Below are 14,049 nucleotides of genomic sequence, written 5' to 3'. Positions count from 1 at the left end.
ATTAGATGTCGTCCCGACACACAAAATAAACGTACCTTCTTAAGATAAAATTTTACCTTCCCTTTATTATCAAATGATATGAAATGGACATTTTACAAAGGTTCCCCCTTTTTATTTGTTTTTAAAGTTACCCACAACTACCGTGCACTGTAGTCATGTGTACCCCTGAATATCGTTCAGTCTTAGTTATCCGTCCCATAGGTAATTGTACCCAAATCCATATCAGAGACCCAATTTGAAGCAGAAAATGCTTTCTTACATGTTCCAAAAGAAAACATTTCTTTTCCACAGTACATAGTCGGCCATCAGTTCCTATGTCAATTCAATGTCAAAAGATTTATCCAGTACATTTGGTACAGTCTTATGGGGAAGTTTATGCTGTTTTTTTTTTTTTTTTTTTTTTTTACCAAGGCCGCCAATAACTATTAACATTTAACTCTTGAGCGGCTACTGCCCTCTCAGTGAAACTTGGCTGTCCCAATGTATTGTATGCTAAAATCTGCGGTTTCTTTCTCTGTCTCCGTGGATACACATTGATCCCTTCCGTTTCCCCAGCAGAACCGACATCTGAACAATTGTCCACATCTCCCTTATCCCTGGCATCCACATTCTCCTCGGCTACCCCAAGTGTCATAGAGTCTTCCTGCTTATTCTCAGTCTCCCATAGAGGCTCATCCCGCACTGGGATGTCCCCATCCATCCGCGGGATGAACTCTGCAGCAGCCGGATTCAGCTCCAGTGCACCCCAAGGCTCGGGAGTGGGCCACGAGAACACCACACCAGACAAATCCTCCTCAGATTCCTCCCCGCTGTCTGTACACTCTGCCCGAGTCCCCCGTGCCATGTTCCTTTTTCTAAAATGTCTTTTCCTTGTTTTTGTCTCAAGTTCAGTCTGATTTTCATCTGAGGTGAGTGGGAGGAAATCACAGGGTAATAGCATGTTCCTGTGCAACACTCTTGTCCTTCCTTTGCCATTTTCTGGCTCCAACTCGAACACAGGACTGTCTTCACCTTTTTGCCGTGTTATGACATAAATGTTGTCTTCCCAATAGGAGCGGATTTTTCCTGGCCCTCCCTTTTCAGTCACATTTCTCACTAGAACACGGCTCCCTACTTGCAACGGTGGACCATAGACTCTTCTGTCATACTGTGTTTTACCTCGAACAGCTGATTTGGCTGCATTTCTGGAGGCGATGTTGTATGCTTCACTCATTCTTTGTTTCCACTTGTCCACATAGTCCTGGTAGGTACTGGAGCTGCCCTCCTGCTCGATACCAAACAGAAGATCCACTGGAAGCCTTGGTAGCCTGCCAAATAATAAGTAAAATGGAGAATAACCAGTGGACTCGTTAACAGTGCAGTTGTAGGCATGGATGATTTTGGGAAGGTGGCTTTTCCAGTCTGTTTTCTGTTCCTCAGTTAGTGTCCTTAGCATAGAGAGAAGAGTCCTATTAAACCTTTCTGTCTGCCCATTTCCTTGTGGATGATACGGACTTGTATGTGACCCCTTGATACCGGACAGTTCTTTCAAATGGTGTAATAGTCTATTTTCGAACTCCCTCCCTAAATCGTGATGAAGTTTTTCTGGAAAGCCAAACCTAAGGCAAAAATCATTAAACAGTCTGTCTGCCACAGTCTTTGCAGATTTGTTAGTTGTTGCATATGCTTGAGCAAAGCGAGTATAATGGTCCATGACCACAAGAATATACTCACAACCACCCTTACATTGCTCAAGGTGCAGAAAATCTACCGACACTAGTTGGAATGGGTGAGTACTTTCAATGTTTTGTAATGGGGCACGTGTTTGTCTATTTGGTTTTCTTTTCTTTAAGCACTCACAAACATTCATGACAAAATGCTCAATGTCTCTTTGCATTTTGGGCCAAAAGAAACGATCTCTAATAAGATGGAGTGTCCTTTCCGAGCCCAAGTGGCCCATTTGTTTGTGTAGTTCATTTAGGACAAGAGGGTGGTACACTGCAGGGAGAACCAGTTGGTTTTTGAGCTGAGTTTTTCTGAACAGAGTCCCATCCTCCCTGATGTGAAGCTTGCCCCACTCTCTGACCAATGCCTTAAACTCAGAGCTTTCATTTTTTAATTCGTGTGCAACAGGTTTCTTGTTTTGTTTTATGTGACTGTACACTTTACCTATTACAGGGTCTTTTTGCTGCGCCACACAGATCTCCTCTCTAGGTAATGGCTGAATAGTGTCCAAAAGTCTCTCGGCTTCAGACTGCTGCTGGAGAGCCTCAAAAGAAACAGCACTGAATATGAGAGCCTGCTCTGCTTGTTGTACTAGGACGCTCTGCTGTGTGGCTGTTACAACATCTTTACTGACTGTCTGTGTACAGTGACTCATATAGTCCTGAAAGTCTAAAGGCATTCGGGATAACCCATCTGCGTCTGCATTTGTTTTGCCTGGTCTGTATTTTATGGTAAAATTGAAATCTGCTAATTCAGCTACCCAACGCTGACCAGACGCATTCAGTTTTGCTGTAGTCAACACATAAGTTAGCGGGTTATTGTCTGTATAAACCACAAAAGATGGCGCATGAAACAAATAATCTCTGAAGCGCTCACAAATAGCCCACTTAAGTGCTAAAAACTCTAATTTGCCTGCATGCATGTGGTAGTTTTTCTCTGGTGGTGTCAAAGTTCTGGAGCCATAGGCTATTACTCTTAGTTTACCATTGCTACGCTGGTAGAGCACAGCACCTAACCCTGCCTGAGAAGCGTCGGTATGCAACACAAAGGGTTGATTCAGATCTGGGTACCCTAGGATAGGAGGATTAGACAGTTTATCAACTAGGTAACATAAAACTTGATGATGAGTGTCAGTCCATTTAACTGGGGCAGAAGAGGGCAACTGTCCTCGAGTCAGTTTGTTTTTCCCCTTTTTAGTCTTTACATTATGTTGGTTTTGGGCAGGCTGGGCTGCTAGCAGTTCATACAAAGGCTTGGCAAAACGAGAAAAGTCTTGTATATAGGGTCTATAATAAGACAAGAACCCCAGTATTTGTCTCAACTCACCCACTGTGCTAGGCTGTTTTTCTTTCAATGACAGCACAGGGGCGACCTCTGCTGGGTCCATGCTGTGGCCCTCTTTTGACACAATCCTGCCTAAAAACCTGACCCTAGGTTTGAACAGTTCACACTTTTTGGCTGTAAGTTTTACCCCATGTTTTTGATATCTCTGTAATACTGCTCTTACATGTTCAATGTGGTCCTGAAATGACTTGCTATGGACCAAGTTGTCATCAAGATAAGGTAAACAAATATCATCACGTAGGCCCCACAGACACTCTTCCATGCTCCTCTGAAATTCTGCCGGGGCAGAGCTAAGACCAAAAGGGATCCTAACCCACTGGTATAAACCCCAGGGGGTAATGAACGCAGTGAGTGGCTGGCTCTCCTCATCTAAAAACCCCTGATGATAAGCCTTCCCCTGATCTAATACGGTAAACCAAGAGCTACCCGTAAGGCTGTCAAGCATATCCTGTATCCTAGGAATAGGATGTCTGTCAGGCACTGACTTACGATTTAGTTCACGATAGTCCACGCAGAGTCTTAACTCGCCTGACTTTTTCCTTACACACACTATGGGGGACGAATAAGGTGATTTTGACTTTGTGACCCACCCTCTATTTATTAAATCCTGCAGGTATGCTTTGACCTCTTGGTGCAATGGCTTTGGCACACTAATGTAAGTCTTTTGAACTGGTGTTTGGTCTTTAAGGGTAATGTGCATGCGGAGGGTAGGAATGCAACCTACATCATTTTCATCTTTAGCAAAAGCTTTGCATTCCTCCCTGAGCATCTCTCTTACTGCAACCTGTTGTTCATTCGTTAGATGGTCTAAAGCTACAGGAGGGTCCCAAGCCTCACTTATGTCACTTTTGGGAGATGAGAGTTTAACCTCTGCATCAGTTGTCACTTCAGCATTTTTTTGTATTTCCCCAGGTTGTAAGGCTGCTGGGTATATTGTTTTTACCCCTTCAGTGTGACCCAAAATAAGCCGTGGACCTACAGTGATACAATGGCCTGTTGTATTTGTGACAGACACCGGGACAGTGGCAGAGTTACCCCTTTTCACCTTAAATAATACCTCTTGAATATGCAGTCCTTCAGGTAAAGCTGAGTTCACACCAGGACAAAACAGCATAGCAGTGTCCTCCTCCGCCTGTATACGTGTGCGGCAGCGAAGGGTGACCACTTCACCTGGGCCCAGCTCCACTTTACTCCGGCCATTCTTAACTGGAGTCTCTACTTCAGCTGCTTGGTGGGTTTGCATCAGCTGGATAAAAGTTTTGGCAGAGACAGTGTCAATGTCAAATGCATTACTCACAATGCTAGCAGCATAGTCATTGTTTATGGTACCCTGTTGTTTTATGTGCTCATTAATAACTTCCTCTATCACATTAAAACCTATAATAGGATCTTGAGCAACATTAGGGTCACTGGAAACTAAGACAGGCACTAGAAGGCTGGAGCTGGAGGCACTTGCACCTAGAAGTTTAAATTCTACCGGGACCCAACCAATAAACGGTATTGTTGTTTGGTTGGCAGCAAGCCCATTTAATGGCTCTGGTCCTAAAAGTTCATCTATCCCCCTAATGGTTGTATGAGGTAAGTGCTCAGACCTCCATTTATCACTGATTACAGTTGCCTGGGCCCCAGTATCCCACAGTGCTGTAACTACTATGTCATCAAAAGTGCACTTAACCATTTTACGTCGACCAATCAGTTTGATAATTTTTTTTCCCTTGTTTGTTTGCCAGGTTATCAACACTCCCTATCTGTGAGGACCACCTTGTTTCTTCCTTGTTACCCAAATATTGTTCAACTAATCTCACTGTTTTACACATGTGTTTGTGTTCTTGCCAGTGGTTTTCCTGACATGTTGTAGGGCAATAACAGGCAGATGAACAGCTTGTGCAGGTCTGAAGAGGTGAGTCGCCTTTCTCCTCCAGATGACAGTAGCAGCAGTGGCGGGACTCCTGATGAGACGGCCGGGTCACTGCTGGTCCCGTGGCAGTGGCCCTCCGTCGTTTCCCTGCAGCGGACGCGAAGCTCTGCAACCTCTGGAGATGTGACCCGACTGGCCACATTTGAAACAGTGGGTGCAGTTGTCTCCCTCTCCGTTATCCTGGCAGGTCTTGCAGCCTCTCCTCCGACGGGGTCCTGCGTTGTCTACTGGCCTCCTGGTATGCTGAAGCTTGTTGTTATTAAGAGAAGCTAGCACCATCTGTTTCACCTCTGCAACCTCAGCCTTAAGTTCTGTCACTAAGGCTTGTACCTCCGGTGGAGCTCGGGTTGGTTTGGTGTTCTCCTTGGCTGGAACTGAGGTAGTCAGTGGGCTGCTGTGTGGTCCCTCTGCCGTCAGCAGTTCGTTAATCTTTGGCACTTTGGCATTGTTTCTCTTTAGCTTGTTCAGCCTCTCCATTTCAAGATTGGCTGCCTCATTCAGTTTCTCAATCAAGATTTCATCAGTCACATCCGGGTTGTCGAGAAGCGACTTTATCTGAAACTTAATGTTGTCATTCAGTAGACCTGTACCCACTGACCTCAGAAACTTCCTCTTGACCAAATCTGCTCCATAGTGCTCCTCCTCTTTTCCTCTGGATATATACAGCAGCCTGTCTTTCAGCTCAATGGCTCTGAAGAGGAACTCTTGAGGAGACTCTTTTGGGTCCTGGGAAATGTTGATCAGTTTTTGATACAAGTCTGATGTATCATCTTCTCTGTAATGTCCTTTCAGTATTGTTTTTAACTGAGTGAGTGTCAAATCAGTCTTTATTTCCAGCATGTCACGAAGTTTGAGCCCAGGGCTGATGGCTCTTATCACTGCTTCAATCACCTCTGGCTCACTGTGGCCTTTGCGGAGCCCATTGTCTATTTGATGGAGCAGGTTGGTATAGGACAGCCTGTCACGTTGTCCACCCTCCCCTATCTGGCCACTGATCCGAAACTCTCTACGGATGGTTACTTCAGGGATCTTTCCTGGTACAGGATTATGAGCCGGACTGGGTGCGGCGTCTGCCATGTTCAGCTTCTCCTCTATCGCTCTGATTTCTCTCTGTAGCTCCTTGTACCTTTCAGACGCACGGGAAAAATCACGCCACTCCTCAGCATCGCCTTTCGACCCAGTGTGTCCTATGGCTAATAAAAGTTGTTGCACATACTGGATGGCTTCCTCGAGCTCGTAGTCTGTCTCGACTTCATCCAGTTTATGTTCGATTATTTTCATTAGCGCTCTGCGGCTCATGTCCTTAAGTAACCCTTCCCCTGCCTCACATTTTAGCAGGTTACAGGCTTCTACGAGCTGATCCTTGCTTCTTTGGCATAAAGTAGTAGTAAGTTCGTCTCTCAGGTTTTCTAGCTCCATTTTGCGTACTCACAAATCAACTTGTTATCCGTTGTTCCAGGTTCGTTTTTGGAGAGAGGTTTTTTTCAGCAGCGCGAGGACGCTAACGTTTTCGGCTAACGGTTACTAACAGAAGTCCTTTTTCTCACGCTCAAAGTTCGTTTAAAACCAATCTCCTGGCTGGCTCGCCATGATGTTACAGATCTTTAGGCACAAAAACGATTCCGTTCTCTTCCACAGGGGATATTTATTACAAAGCCACACACAATTTTTTTAAATCGGCTGTAACAGTCCCCGCTCCCATACCGTGCCTAGCCGCGGTCCAAAACAAAAAAACACACGTCAGTCTAGTTCAAGGCACGTACCAAGAAACTGTGCGGGGCGTTCAAATACATCTCGCAAAAAAAAACAATCAACAAACAAATCAGAATTCAAAACAACAAGAACAAGGGTACACTAATTCATCACAATCATGCGTAACTGTAAAGTCATTAATCAAGTCTCTCACATATAGTGTACACAAAATATTTGTTTATACAGCAAGAGTTTGATGGCAGCAATTACAAATGATAAACTTATTTGTGAGCTTTGGTTCTCTGTCTCCACAATAAATATAATACTTGCAATATAATGCCAGTAGTGCCCAGAAAGTTGTGTTTTTAACATGGTAACATGGTGCACAGAATACCAATAGCTACGTGATAAAGATGATAAACAGCAATAGAGGCAATAGTGTTGTGTTTCTGGTTCCCACGGCAGCAGTGGAAATCACATCCTGGTGTTTTTTTCTGCGCTGTACATTTGGCACCTTTAGGAGAGTCCAAGAACCAGTTACTTACAACAGATTGACACAGTCAGCATTCACTAGTCTGAAGTAGCATGTGTCTGGTTTGAATGGTTCCTCTTTCTACAGAAAAATACATCAGTGTTTGAGGGATGTTAAAAATTCTACACTTCTCCTTTTATCATGTGGTTTCATAAGAAAAGGGGGAGAAGTGACAATCAGTGCAAGTTAATGCATGGTCCTACAGCCTGGAGGACTTCGAAACTGAAAAGGGATGTAAATAATCAAAGTAACCTATGTTCAAAGGGAACACAATTATGACAAACTGGACCCTTCCTTAGTGGAACTTTTGTTGGTACAAAAACAAACAGAAACACTGGTTAACACTGCTGGTGCCCAGAGTCAGGACTAAACAAGGGGAGTCAGCGTTTAAGGTTCATGCAGCTAAAACCTGGAACAGTCTTCCTGAACATGTGAGACAGACTCTTCTGTGACGCTGTTTAAATCCAGGCTCAAAACATTTCTGTTTAACTGTGCATATAACTGAAAGGTTTTCATTCCGCACTCTTCTCTCCAATTTATGTCTCTCTTTTTTAATTTTAATCTTCATGATTATTTATGTTTTGATTTGTTTTTATTATGATTTTAATGTATTTCTTATTCTGTAAAGCACGTTGAATTACTTTGTGTACGAATTGTGCTATACAAATAAACTTGCCTTGCCTTGCCTTACATCAATCAGGTGAGCTATTGTAATAATCGGCTGCATAATATTTAGAAGCAGTAACCTATAGAGTCATATACTAATATTAATGTGGATGTGCATTCTGCAAATCTAGAGGAATTAGGTTTGAGTATGGTTGTAAACTGTGTAGTGCGCATTGTCGCCATCTGCTGGCTTTGTATAAAACCATCACATTTCCCATTTGATCTAGAGATGGCGCCAAACCCACAGACACGTGTCCAAGGGTTTTCAGAATGAAAACCTCAGACACTACATTCACCATAATCGTACGCGTTAGTGCAATTATTATAATCATTGTCACTAAGACGTCTAAATATCCATAATCCTGTCACTGGAGGCCTACTGTACTTGATGGTGCAGAAGCCAGCGTGCAATCAACAATACGTCCAGTGTTTTTTGTTTTAATGCGTCCGGTGTTTGGAACTGTTATTCATTGTGCTGAGTCTCGTGGCAAAGCTTTCAGAGTTTTGCTCAAATGAGATTGTGTGGAGACAGTGCAGTTCCGTTACTCTTCTGTAGACTGGAACGCACGCGTACCATCACGCACAATACACGCCTCGGCCTTTAACGCCAGTAGTATCCCATATTTCAGTCATATAGGCTCCTTTCATAGTTATTCTTTCAGGTGTAACAGTTCCACAGACGTGCACACTTCATATGACCCAAGACCCTGTGGTTGCAGCGGCAGTGGCGTCATCAGGAGACGGACTGAAGCGCCTCTCTGGCAGCGTGCAGGTGGAGACCTGTCTGCTCCGCTCAGCCATTTCACCATATTAACCCTCGTATATCACACTGTCAGCGCAGAGAAAACAAGCAGCCAAAACACACAAGCTTTTGAACTACACGACTTCATTGTAAGTATATCCTACAGTCCAGCAACAGTGTAAGCTACCCATACAAAGGCAGAAAAAATACTGACCTTAAAGAACAAGAAAACACTTATATAGCCTGCATAAAATGTAAGTAACAGAAAATATGTTAATTGGCTTTTATTTCATTCGCACATGCTTGAGTTATCCTTTATTGTTAGTCAGTTTACATCTCTAAATCTCAAAGTGCTCTGTTCCACCTTGTGTTTTCAGAAAGTGGTAGTTTTCAAATTAACAGATTTTTTAAATCTTCTGTTCAGTAAGGACTGGCAATTCCAGAGCCAAAATTATTATATATTAAATGATTCTAGTGAGGGTGTATGGAGTTTGCATTATCACATGACATCACAAGGTGTGTGATCACAGTGTTTTGTGTTCTGTGTTTGATAGAAGAGCCTAAATATGCAGGGTTTGTGTGCATGCGTGAATGAAATAAAAAGCACCTCCAGGTTTACTTGTGATGCGGAAACAGCATTATAACATAGATCAGAAAATAGAGTACAACAGCTAGGCCCTCAAACTCTGGACTTGATCACCCATAATGCAAGGTCACACGTTAACTTTTGACCATCTCTGAAAAGCTTTGGTTTAGTTGATAATAGAATGAACCATCACTGAAATACACCAAGATTCTTGGCGCCTCATGGTGTCTTAATTAATGAGTAAACCACTTTTCCTTATGTTTTTCTCTCTTCTGTCACTACTCCACCACCCTCTTCTCCCACACCCTCACCCCCTCCATCACCCTTTCATTCCGTCCGGTCTTTGTACTATGAGCTGTGCAGAGGAAGAGATCCAGGGGAGGAGGAGCAGCTTTTGTTGGTGCTTTCAGGTGGTTTCACATGAAAAGCCACAGAACACACCTTGGTCGCCGCCAGTCCAGACCCAAGGCGTCTCACTGGCTTCCGCTGAGCACTATCTGTGTTTCAGTTCAATTGCACCATAACGCAACTGAATATCAATGAAAGTGATGAAAATGAAAGTGTTATCAGTTGTTTTTTGGGGGGGTGGGGGTTGGGGGGAACAAATATTCTATTCTGATTTCTTCACTGATAAAGTTTTCAAGGATAAGTTCAAAGATATCCATTAGAAGAAGTAAGAATGGGAAGATGATGCAATGTTTTTAAAGAATTATAGACTAAATATAAATTAATTTGAACTAAACTGGACATTAGATAAATCAAGCACTATAGGTGAGTTACACCCAAAGAAGGAAGTATACATTTTGAGAATATTGTTGGTCTCCAAATGTATATCAAAAGATATAAATCCACCAAATTTCATTTGTGTTCTCATTATAGCCAAAAATCCTTAAAAAAACAACAACTTATTTCTTGACTGCTCATTCATCACAGCTTTGATGATGGTAGGATTCACGTCATGTGTTTGACTTGTGTGTGGAAATGCGCTCCTGCCCTGAATGGGCCTGCTGTGAGGAGCCCAGGTAGTTTCATATGAGTGTGCAGAGCCATTTAGTGCTGCAGAGTTGGCTTCAGGTGTCAGGTGGCCTCTTGTCTTTGTGTCTTGGAGGCTGCAGTTGCTTGGATAGTGTTCACAGCCCATAGAGCAGCACTGCACACAGGGGGAGCAGAGTTGAGGGGCACTGCTTTGATCTTAGAGGGGGGACTGTGTGGTGGACCTGGTGTGCGCAAACATACAAAGATGCAAACATTCACTTTAATGGAACAGAAAATACTGCATAAATCATTGTTTTGTTGTTGTAGCAAAAGTTTGCTTTCTACAAATAATTCAGTCATTTTGCAGTTGAGAATTTAAACTTGTGTACCCAGAGGGCTTTTACCTGTCAATCAAACATATAGGGAGCACTATAATTGGTGCTTAAGTAGCCCCTTGTCAAACTGTGTTTAATCTAAAATTCCTCATAACTAAGTTAGTTACTGAGCTGTATTCTATAGTATGTATAAATTTGTCAATAGTAAAACTAGTATTTACATTAGTTTTCACATAACTGTGTGTTTAAGATGATCACAATGTTCTGTAATATAAAGATGAAATGTTTTTTGTAATATGCAAGTGCCATGGTATAAAGATAACTCAGATGGTTAATGGTAACATAATGATCAGATTCAACTTGGATTTGCCTTTCGAAGTAACAATGATAGTAACACAGCTATGGGAATAATATGTCATCTATATATCCTTTGAGCAATATCACAGTTATCAGAAACAAAGAAGCCTTTTTACAAATGTAGTCATTTGTTTTTCTGTAAAGTTAAACTCGAGGTGTTTTTGCAAAGAAATAATATGAGTAATAATTCATTCTTGGGCCAAACTGCATATGGGTGTGCATATCCAGTTTGGTCATTCTCCAAAGCAATTAATGTAACTATTAATTTAATGTGCTGGCCGCTCTACTTTGCAAAATGGGAAACACATAATACAGGTACTTTAAATGTGCACTGATTGGTCAATTAAACCAATTATCCAGCTCCAAAATGTTCAAAGCAGATAGTAAAAAGAAAGCGGCAATGGAGACAGACAGAGACAGACATGAGACAAGATGTACAGGTTTTTACAGTGCTATGTGTGTTTTAGGGCTCCCCCCAGGGCCAGACAATTAAAGAGCATTTAAAAAGATGACAGGGCGCAGTGCAAAACAAGAGCTGAGGTGGAGCACAGGGAGTGGAGCGGTCTGCAGGTGTATCCAGGGCATATTTAGTCAATGTATATGCGTGCCAATGGGAATGTGCTGCTTTGAACTAGAGTACACCTGTCTGCATACATTGAAAATCAGGGACGAGACGGACAACATAGGGAAGCAATATTAGCCACATCATAATAACACAATATCAAAAGTCACACAATACAATATTATCATTGACTCTGCGATACATATTAAAGGTCTGGGGCCAAAATTAAATTGTCAGGAAAATTAGGCAAGGCCATGGTTCTTTTTTACAATTTCGATTTTTTGACAAGGCTTACAATAATCTCAAATGACTTAAATTGACTAATACGGCTTTGGAAAGAATGTTATTTTTGAGGACAAACCTGTACGGCAATAAGACCAAACAAAAATGCATAAACCAAATAAAAAGAAAAAGAGTATAAGACAAAACCTAGACAAGACTGATTTTCCAACAACAGTAGAAGTAACTCCTAACTGACAGACAACTGAGCTAAATCCAACAACTCAATCATATAATGCACCTGCTCCACAGTTAGAAAACCACTGATTTATGCAACAGGCCAAAGGACAACAGATATTCTTGCAGAGAAAAGAGCAAAGAAAGCAACAGGGAAAGAGGGAGAGAGACTATGAGAGGAGAAGCTCTCAAAGAGTTTTTGTGGGGCCATAACAAAGGGCCCTCTGAAAACACAGTGGCACAGGAATGTTAATTAATTAATGAGAAACTATTCAGCCTGCAGAGAATGGAGGAGAGAGAGATCAGGGATAGTCACAGGCAAGGGACGGAACCGGAGACATTTTAGTCTACTTCAAGCCACAACACATGCTTTTATTTCTGTTACTGTCTATGGGCAAGTTAATGCAAGATATAATTTTTACTGCCAGGTGGACTTCTTATTGTTGCTTCCATAGTGGGGGAGTCACAGAAACCCATATTAAAAGTTTAAAAAAAATAGTGAATCAAGAATTTACCAAAGTTATGATGTGATAAGATTTTGATACTCAAATAGTGACTAATTTGTCTGTAGCTATACCAGTTAATACTGGCTTTAATACAATTGACCAACAAAATAAAGCACTGCTTTGAAAGCAGGCCATTTTTCTTTAGTTATTATGATTACAGATTGCATCAATAGGAGATTATGTAACTTCCTGTACTTACAGGTGCACAGCATGTAAAGCTTAGTTGTGTAACATACCACAGTCCTATGCATCCCGCTGGAGTATGGTATTTAGTTTATGAAATTTGGTTCATCCCAATGCAAGAATGTGTAGTCAAGTATGTCCTTTTCTTTTTAGCTCTGCCTTCACTACATATTACTCCATGTAATTTGACATAGATTTTTGGAAGCAGTTCCTGACACAACTTCACATTTCAATCAGGCTTGGGAAACCACAAGTGGATTAAAGCCCTGTGACTGAATATGTATAACATGTTTTATATATCAGTAATTTTGGTTAAAATAAGACTGAAAGTGGTGTTATGTGAATGACAATTTATGCCGTCATGGGAGATCATGTGAGTTCTTGTATGTGATCACAACATTCCAGTCTTAGAAACACGAGAAGGTGCCACTTTCAAGACACTGCATTTGCTCCTTCAGACCCTTGGGTGTTGAGGTGCCAAAGCTGTTTTTCCTATAAACTCATTCCAAGAGATTTACTTGGACAATCAGGGCCTCCGGTATATTAACTATGAATGAGAGACTACAAAACTTGTCTTGACTGCCATCACTGAAATGCCCATTAGGCAATAAGTCCCAAATAACAACAACAATTCTATTTTATTGCAGGGTAAGGCAATTAGATCTGTTCTTCCATCAAACTTAATATGACATCGCCAACTCACTGCTGTGTTCACCTCTCTAAGCTCTCTGAACTGTGAACACAAGCCCGGCTGAGTGGAGAGTGAAAAGTAGAGGATCGAGAGCCCCTCCCACTTCACAGAGATGCTCCATCCCATCCCCAAACTGTGGACCAATGAGGACTGCTCATTCACAACTCATGCACTCCTGCTACAATAGGTAAGGGGAGAGAGACTGAGAGGGCAATACTTATATACAACGAGGCAGAGGCACATGTTCGCTATGTTTTAGTCTGAAGGGTAGAAAGTGGTTTTACTATGACCATGAATGTAAAATCAGCTTAAGGCTACCCTCATAGACGGTGATGCTAAAGATAAATAACTGTATGTAGTTTGTAGGTTGCAACACAGTTGGACAAGTCTACTCCTTCTAGAGAGCACAGCAGTGAGAGACCCAGGTGTAAGGTGTAACCAGCCAGGTGTTCATCGAGACATGCTGCCTGTGCTCCTGCTCCTCTGTGCGGCCAGACACATTTGTGGGTCCAACCCTGGAGCATGGGGGTTTGGACTCATCCAGGACAGACAGAGCTCCGTGACAGCAGAGTGCCCCTCTCCGTGTCAGTGTGAAGAAGATGGGATCTTCATCATGGTGGATTGCTCCGAGCTGGGACTATCCGCTGTGCCAACCAACCTCAGCCCACTAACCACATACTTGTAAGTGATGCACACTGCAAAGCTTTATCTACAAAGTTAGCAAATGGCTTGTTTTGTCTTTTCCACATTAATCTATCCTCTTTCAAATTGGTACCCTTATTTCCTTGTCTCCTGTTCTG

At 42.3% G+C, this 14,049-nt stretch overlaps 1 protein-coding gene across 1 annotated transcript in view; it reads left to right on the top strand.

The window, feature by feature from the left end:
- Window positions 1–13,498: 13,498 nt before the first annotated feature.
- LOC110164874 (leucine-rich repeat-containing G-protein coupled receptor 6) overlaps window positions 13,499–14,049 on the top strand; it is a 37,385-nt gene continuing 36,834 nt past the window's right edge. Inside the window, 1 exon segment of the mRNA XM_020930009.2 lies at window positions 13,499–13,930. Coding sequence (XP_020785668.2) covers window positions 13,710–13,930 — 221 coding nt within the window. The 5' untranslated portion in view covers window positions 13,499–13,709.

The sequence above is a fragment of the Boleophthalmus pectinirostris genome, unplaced genomic scaffold (assembly GCF_026225935.1).
Source record: "Boleophthalmus pectinirostris isolate CB_2022bp ecotype Guang Dong unplaced genomic scaffold, ASM2622593v1 HiC_scaffold_8, whole genome shotgun sequence".
NCBI lineage: Eukaryota > Metazoa > Chordata > Actinopteri > Gobiiformes > Gobiidae > Boleophthalmus > Boleophthalmus pectinirostris.
This window is presented reverse-complemented; position numbering and strand designations above follow the sequence as displayed.